Genomic DNA, 8,736 nt, shown 5'->3' with positions numbered 1-8,736 from the left:
CACAATAATCTGCTGCTGCATAGGTTTACCACTGGTGTGAATTCCTTTGTTGTGGGTGGTTTTTTCAAGGAATATGCATTCCATATTCTGTTTACTATGGAAAAGTGAGATTTTTAAATCCAGTACAAAGTACTCATTTAAATACAGTTTCCTACAGCTTTCCTCAAAACAATGCAAGGAATCATTTGGAAAATATTTCAATTACCCTTTAAAAATAACATTAAATTGCTCTGGAAATTAAGATAAAATTTCCATAATTAGTATGCATTCCTCTCATCTGAGCACAGAACAGCAATAATAACCTTGAGCTACAGCTGTGAGAATGGTAAAACGTACTGGCCGTGTCCAGCCTGGATTTCCACAAAATTAATTTCTGCAGTAGAATCACGATAAGAGACCTGTGGAAAAGAAAGCTCTCTGGTGTTAATCTGGACTCTTGTCCTATCTTGAACAGATTCGAAGATATGATATAATTGCTTCTGATCATCTTGAAATAAAAAAAAAAAGAGCTCATAGGGAAGAATCACAGAATTGAGAAGAAGCAGTGCTGAAAAGCAGTGAAGCACTGATTAGATGCCAGTCAAATTATAGACAGTCAGTCAGGAGAAGGGATGAGCTGATGTACGCAAGGATGCAACCAAGGAGAACAGCGGTGACAAATACATTATTTTAGCTGCTAAAGATAAGAACCTGCTGGTGAAGATCCTCTGCATCAAATAACTGGAGGAAAATATTTTGGGACAACTTTAATTTTATGCCAGAATAGCAGTACTTGTAAAAACCAGCTGGCACACTGGCTCACTCATCTTAATCCTCTTACTTCATCACCCTGAACTGACACAGTCTGGTCCGCTTATTTCTACAGAGTCAGGGAATCTAAGCCTGATGTCTCAACCACAGTCATCAGTGAATCTGGAAAATTCCTGGATATACACAAGTGTGCAGGCCCAAAAGTTTAACACAGACAAAAAGTAATTAAAAGCAGTGGTCTCATTACGGCAGAAAACTCTTTACTGAAAACTCCATAGCAGCAGATTCCTCTGGATTTAAATCTTCATTTGAAACCTTTCAGTTTCTCATGCTCTGCTAGCGAGGAGGGACATAAAATGCTGAGAGGGAGCAGAGCCAGGACACCAGACCCAAACTAGCCAAAGGGATACTCCATATGGGCTGGGCATCGGTCAGCAGGTGGTGAGCTGATTTATATATTGTGCATCACTTGTTTTTCTTGGGTTTTATTTCTCTCTTTGTTGTCTCCCTTTTCCTTATAATTATAGTATTTTATGTCGATTATTAAATGTTCCTATCACAACCCACAGGTTTTACCTGTTTTCCTTGATTCTCCTCCCCAGATCCTCAAGGGGGGGGCGTGGTGCTGTGTGAGCAAGGGCTGCTGTTAAACCATGGCAGTCTGAAAAAACCCATGTGCTTGATAAAAAACAGAGTCTTCTACAACACTGTCCATGGACTACAAGAATGTTTAAGTTCTTACAATATCTTTGTGAGCAAGCATACGGGAGACAATACCACTGAACCAGCATCCTTGATGGGTGAAACCATGGTCCCATTATAGCATCTTCATACAGTAAGATCAGCAGATTAAGAAAACCAGAAGAAATCACACTGGATCTTGTACAGTACACAGTGACTTCAGCTTTTTATTCTTTTTTTCTTTAAATGTCAAAGTTACCACTTTGAAGAATGGAAAACACCCTGAAATCTAGTCTCATTTCAAAGTGGTTAACATTTTATGTGCACCTGAAGCACGTCCTGCAGAGGCCTTTAATGTTGTAGATGGGTTTTGCTTCAGTTCTGGAGAAAAATGGGGGTGGTGGTGGGAAGAGCATAGCTAACGCTCCCTATAGTCTCATCGTAATCATTGAAAGTCTTCTAACAAGTGTGATCAAGTGCAAGTTGATTCATTAACACATTTCAGTAGTAATATTCAGCTCCAATTTAGTAGATTCCTTTTGTACTTACGGCTTCAGGTTGTGCTTTCCTTTTTCCCCCCCAGTCAACTAGAAGGTTGAGAAAGTCCCCAGGATGGCACTTGCATGTATAAAGGTTAGGCAGAACGGAAAGATTTAGTCTTTGTCCAAAGTCCTCCCTAGTATTTATGGCAATTTCAGGCACTCTTCAAAGCGCTCAGGTCACTTACGCCTGGGGCATCATCTCAGTCATGAAAGGGCAATCCCAGCAACCCATGGCCGGATAGCCAGACCAGCTGGTGTTTGAAGACACAGACTTCTTAAAGTAAGATCCCTCTCTAAACTGTAGCCAAACTAGCATGGAGTAGAATTATTACAGTACAGCCCCTGTAGTCTTCCTCTGGGAGGCTCTAAGAATGTTTTCAAACGTTTACATTTCAAAAACGCAGAACCTGTTGTCTTGATCCTTTGTTACTTCACTAACTCTACTCCATAAAACACAGCAGGGCAAGACGGCTAGGTCATTGAGAATGTCTTCTGATAGCTAAATAGGAAAGCCTATTGTTACATCAGTATAACACAGAAGATGGGATAATTCAGAAACTACACCAGCCCCTTCTCCTGACTGTACATTGTCCATATCAGCTTAACAGTATTGAACATAAACACAGCTGTACTACGGCTCTATCAGGACAGCTCCTGGACTCACAAAAGCCATGAAGCATACATTTGGATCTATTCACTTTGCCCTCAACTTCTATCGCTGTGCCTTAGAACTGCACCTCCTCTGTTCCCGCACTCCTAAGTGCAATTATATTGAGCAGGAAGCGAAGGAATTTAGCTGTGAGTTTGCTAGCATTTCTGAATTTAAAATCAGACCTAAGAGGTATATAAATCTAATTCTAATTTTTTTTTATGTAAATTCAAACCACATGGAGAAAAAAATCTGTCATTCTGTTTGGTTTGAGGCTTTATAAATTGACACCGTATTAAGTTATTTAAACCCAGTAAAAATTAATGGGAGTTATTCTTGTGCTTGCAACAGTGTTCACTGCAGAAGATACTTCCAGAAGTATGGTGAAGTCATTGTTTAATGTCTCCTCTGAGACTTCCAGCTATGTAATGTGATATTTTTTTCCTTCTCTTCTAGTGTTCATTATTGACATAGAGGTATATTTACACCATAGAAGCAAAGCAGCTGGTTAGCGCCCCTTAGGAATATACCCTTGCTAAGGGAGATTTTGGCCCCATCCAATAGTTTACTGCATTCAGGTTGACTCAGTAAGGTGAAAAACAACCCCATTTGAAGTTACTTGCTACTCACATACTCATTGTTTTCTAAAGTGTTGTCCCTCTTGGGAGAAAAGGAAAGGCAATATAAAAATCTGCTGGGACAACCCCATAGTAGTCAATGCAATCGCTTGCTTGGTTTTGCACTGTTGAGTGAAGGAAAATGGAAGTGCAGGAACAAACCATCAGTGTTTTCAGGGTACCTACAAGATCTATACCTTCTGTAGGAAGCACTTCTATCCAAAAAAATAGAAATACGAACTGTTCTACATTACTTTCAATGAGATCTTACTAGAATATTAATATTCAGGTTGCAAGAGTATAATTTCATTTTGCCTGTTAACAGTGTTCATAGCTCTCTCCATATAGCTTTCCAAGTCTTTGATAAGGGTTTTTTCCTTACCAGTTAAATTTTTCAGGTAGAGTAAGTCATCATCCAACGAAGTGCACTAGTGGAAGATACCACATAATACAATATTAATCATATATATGTCAAAGAATGAATGCAGGATAATTACTTGGCTTACAGGACTCAAGTAGGCAAGCAAACCATAGCAATTACATGGCTGAAAAAACCTTATTTGGTATAATCTACAACTCAGTTGGGTAGTACTCATGAGCGACTGCAAGAACCAGAGACTGCATCAGGAAACACAGTAGGTCAAAACAACCTGCTGCATCTCTCAAAAAAGCATATAAAAATATCTGTATGGGAGAATGCTCTCTAAAGGAGAGAGCTCCCTTATTTTTCAAGCTCCAAATACTAGAAAGCGTCAATAAACTATACCCTAGAAGATATAAAGTCTTGTAAAAGGAAACTAAGAATTAAGGATGTACAACAACAGTGGTAAGATTTTCCTGTGGAAGTAGTTCTATGATTGCATTTTCTTGGCTAGAAAGCTGACTTTCATTAAGCAGCCAGTCTTAAGTAGCGGAGCTTTCTATTCCTTTCTCTTTTGGCTCAATGTCTTGCCACTTATGTAATAAAATGTTCCACCATTCTGTATTAATTATACAAAAGTCAGCAGCCCTTAGAATTTACCATATTCACACCTCACTGCAGAACATAACAGTCATTGGGAAAAAACCTCTTTTACCTCCTTTTCTCCATCTTTAAATTAAACTAATTACACTGATGCTTCTTTTCTTTTACTTACTTTCAGAGTCCCTGAAAATCCGTGCCCTTCTTTTCTTTTGTTTTTCAGTCTTTATGAGCATCAAATTTGTTGTTTCTGCTTTCCAGTCTTCCATATGCATGTTTAATGGTTTAGTTTCTCATTTGTTACATGAATATAGGCAAGTGTAGAAGCAGGTACACAACAAAGGTAGTAAAATAGTCAAATGCTTTTACCAATCTAAATAGCAAGGCCTGAGGCAATCTTTTTTCTGGTTTGAAGACAATTAAGTACAGTTATTGCAATCAAGGCAAATAAAAAACCCACTACAAAACCAACCACAAATTTTATCCTCCCTGACAGGTCAAAGTGACATGGTTATTGCTAAAAATAAGGAAATAAACTGAAAAGATTTCATCCAAGATGTAGAGTTGGCAATGACAAAATACACTGCCATATTAAAGGCATTTTTAAACAGCATGGCCTACATGATGAAAACAGGTTAGCTTCCCATTCTTAACATTTGCATGTTGAACTGATTTAAAGTGCTACAAGGCAAATATATTAACTCCAAGAGGAAACAAGCTTTCACTAAAATTAATCAAGGTAATAGAAATCAGTACGTCTCTTTGGTAGCATCTTCGTTTTTAAGCTTAACAGCTTGACAAGGACTCTTTTTGAGACAATAACAACATAACCACCGCAAACTGCTCACAAGGAAGCAGAGAGCCCTTTCCTTAGAGATCAAACTGATTTTGAAATCTTCAGCTAAAATTTCCATCACCAGCTCTGTGCTCCTTTGTTAACGGTACTTTAAAAAGAAACCAACCCCCAAACACAATTAAGTACTTTCCATTTCCAGTTAAATCAGTCCCACCCAAATTACTAGTTAAATCAAAAAAAAGTTTCTTCATGCCGCAATAAACGACTATTAATGGCGCAAAGGGAGTTACAAACGGGTTGTTACTTCCTTGAGGTCAGTTCTCAACACAGCTGAAAACAATCTGGGTTCACTTTTGCATTGTTCTCAAAACGGACATATTGAAGGGAAAATCATAAGCACTGGGGCCTGATATCTGTAGATAATTACTCATGTGGTCTACACACACAAAAAAAAGGAAAGCATGGTGTGAGAGATACAACAGAAACGCTGTTTGCACCCTATTGAGCAGAGGGGAGAGACGGCTGTTGAGGTACAGCTCGTATCTTTTAGTTACCAGGAAAAGGTGTCAGGAGAAGAATTTAAGTACAGCAACTCGTTCAGCACAGGCACAACGAGGTTTCACACACAGGGACAAGGAAGGGTAGAAAATGGATGTCATAAACCTTAATAACAGGCACCAGTGGAGATGAGAAGGTGGCAGGCAAGATTTACCTGTGAGATGTAAAGGGAGGGTCAAGGAGAAAGATTATCAGTAGTTGGCTGTGATAGCTAGATAGAACGATGGGGGGACTGTGGAGCATGTGTCATACACACGAGGTGGACATCATCACAGAACTAGTAACTGCTGTTCACCTGCACTGGGGTGGTGTGAAAACTGAAGATACTGCATCTCTTTTATGCTAAAGACTAATAAAAGCATGATATAAAAGGTGCCTTCTTGAATACCACACTTCGGTGAGAAACCCGTAATGCCAACGCTTGACAACACAAAAAAAAATGACTTTGCAGTTGATGGGATAATTTACTGCGTTTGCCTGCACGGCTCTATCATAAGAGACAGCTTGTCAGAAAGAAAGAGAAGGCGCAAAAGCTGTCTGGCAATCTTCGACTCAAAACACTCCTGAATGAAACCAAACCGAGCTCTGAAACTTCGCCGCGCTGCCAACCTCGCGGGCTGAATGAGACACCACACAAAGGGCAGGAAGGGGGGGTTAATTTGCACCTCCGGGCTCGCTGGCTTCATCACATACCTGCTGCTTTCCTCGCTGGCTCACAAAATAAAGCACAGCCGCCGGGAACAGCGCCGGCTCAAGGCAGCCGCTCCCCAGCCTTCCCGGGCGTGCCCCCTGCCAGCCGCAGCCGCCAGACCGGGATTCGAACCAGCAGCGACCGAGGCGACAGCGCGGCACAGGCCTAGGGGGGGCGCCGCGAGCGCGGGGACGCGGGAAAACGTCCCGCCGGGTGCGCACGCGCGCGGGCCGTTAGCGAGCGGCGGGAACGCGGCGGCAGCGACATCCCTCCCGCCTTGCGCGAGTCCGATGCGCCCGCTTCCCCCCCCCCTTTCTCTTTCCCATGCCGGCCAATCAGCGGCCTGGATTTGTGAGGCGGGCGGGGCGGTGGCGGGCAGGTCCCGCTGAGGGGAGTGAAGGGGGGGAATGTGTCTGTGGAGAGCCGGAGGTAAAGTGGTACCGAAACACTTTCCCCCCCTTCTCCCGTCCTGTCCCCAGTGTTCCACACACGTTCCCCCATCCCCATAGCTCCCTCCGCAGCTCTGCGGAGGATGTTTCCCCCCACAGACATGGCCCCGTTGAGGTGTAGGTCAGGGGAAGGTGGGGTGAGAAGAGAGAGGGCTGTGGTGAGGAGGGACGTGAGGAAGCCGGCGCTGAGGGGGAGCCGGCGGCGGCGTGGAGGCAAGCGGCTCTGTGGGGGTGTTGTGAGATGCGAGCGCTGCCAGGAGAGGGTTAAACCGCGCTGGTGCTGCAGGAGACGAGAAAAGTTGAGGCTGCGTTTGGGGGCGGGGGAGAGCAGACGGGAACTGTGTTCTATCAACTTCGTGCTTAGGTGCTTTGTTTTTAACGTGCGTTTACCCTGGGTGCACTTCTTTTATAGTTACTCCTTTCTTTTTAAATAAGGCGGGGTGGGGGGAAATCTCCCACTAAACTTTTCCCTTTTCGGAAGGCGGGACTGGAACAATACCCGATGCATTGTTTAAATGTAAAACCTCCAGCGCCTTTTTCATGTATTTATTTATATATACTTTTTTTTTTCCGGTAGGGTTTTATTGCCGCCGCTGTTGTGATAGCGCTTTCCCCTCTTGTGTTTACAGCTTCTGTGAGGGAGAGACGCTGAGACGAAGAACCGGGATCCCTAGGCTGCATAAACAAGGAGAGCAGGAGTCCATCTAAGCAAAGCTGGAAGGATTTCACCTTGTTGCTGTTTGTTTAGGGAGATTATCCCTCCTCCCTCCTCTCCCCCCCGCCCCGGACGCTCTCCAGCTGAGCGTTTGTTTCGTTGCTGCCTCCACAGCCGGCCAGAAAAACAGCGCTTTACATGTTAGAGGTGATTTTTTATCGTGGTGTGCCTGCAAGAGAGACATCGGCACCAGTGTTCGAGGGGGAGGAGGGAGATGCGATCGGCTGAGGTTTTCCCTACCTCCGGCTGAACGTGAGAGTTCAAGTGACATCGCCGCTGGCCTGTGGCGGACTGACTGCCCAGCGAGCCGGAATCACAGCCAGAGCTGCTGGGTTTACCTGCCCGAGGACCCTTCAGACCCTCCTGTTGACGATAGAGATTTGTATCCAAAGGAAAATCGGATTAATATAAACTATGCAGAGCTTTGCGGGGATATCTGGAGACTACCCTGTCTGCATGGCTAATCTTGAAATTGTCTGAAATAAATCCTTAGTGCAAGGAATAACAAGATACTTTCAATTAGTTGGTGGTGGGTTGGGTTTTTTCTCCCTCAACGCTTTTTTTTTTTTTCCCCTGCCACGAGAATTTTAACGCCTCTACCGGGAAGGTTTTCACAGGAGAACGGGACACATGCTGGAAAACTCACCACCCTTCATAAGAATCACGCGGGGAGCAGTTTCCATCATCGCTGCGGTATGAAAGGTACTCTTTGGATTGTCTGCTGGTGGCTGAGATGGATCAGTCTCTCTCTGTTTCTGTTAGCGATGTGCTGAAGGATCTGGATTTACTGAAATACTGACGCCCATAAACTTACCCGCTTTCTGTGGAAGGCATTGGATGTGACAGCGCGGAGAAACATGTGTTTCACATTTCTGACTGGTTGTTTTGGTGCAATCAATACCTCCACCAGAAACATTGACTTAGGTGGCGATTATCATACCGGGAGGCACGGGGAGTGCTGCTTTCGGGCTGCATGCGGAGTGAGCACAAATCAAAGAGTCTGCCGCTCCTGTGAAGTGGGGGGATCGGCTCCCCCCAGACTGCGGGGCAAAGACAGGGGGGGATGTACCCACCCCACCGCGGAGAGCCCGGCCTCGAGGTACGGCATGAGCAATGACCAAAGTGCTGTCAGGAGTGGCAGGCAGTCGGATCGGATGGGGAGCAGTGAGGCAAGAACAGTGGATCGCGAAATTACTGCCCGGAGGAATAGCAGGCGAGGCGGAATGATGATAAAGTTAAACTTCTGTTTCATCTTCTGTCGGGGATGGTGGGCGTTTCTGTTGCTTCAGCTCCACATGTTGCAAGCACTGGCACAAGGTAGGGCTAG

At 44.2% G+C, this 8,736-nt stretch overlaps 1 protein-coding gene across 1 annotated transcript in view; it reads left to right on the top strand.

The window, feature by feature from the left end:
• Positions 1–7,090: 7,090 nt before the first annotated feature.
• The window catches only part of SDK1 (sidekick cell adhesion molecule 1), a 423,082-nt gene continuing 421,436 nt past the window's right edge, over positions 7,091–8,736 (top strand). Inside the window, exon 1 of the mRNA XM_061356969.1 lies at positions 7,091–8,726. Coding sequence (XP_061212953.1) covers positions 8,267–8,726 — 460 coding nt within the window. The 5' untranslated portion in view covers positions 7,091–8,266. The remainder of the gene's footprint in view (positions 8,727–8,736) is intronic.

The sequence above is a fragment of the Neopsephotus bourkii genome, unplaced genomic scaffold, assembly GCF_033783945.1.
Source record: "Neopsephotus bourkii isolate Nb327-2 ecotype Australia unplaced genomic scaffold, CSIRO-AGI_Nbou_v1 NB_882, whole genome shotgun sequence".
Classification (NCBI taxonomy): Eukaryota; Metazoa; Chordata; class Aves; order Psittaciformes; family Psittacidae; genus Neopsephotus; species Neopsephotus bourkii.
This window is presented reverse-complemented; position numbering and strand designations above follow the sequence as displayed.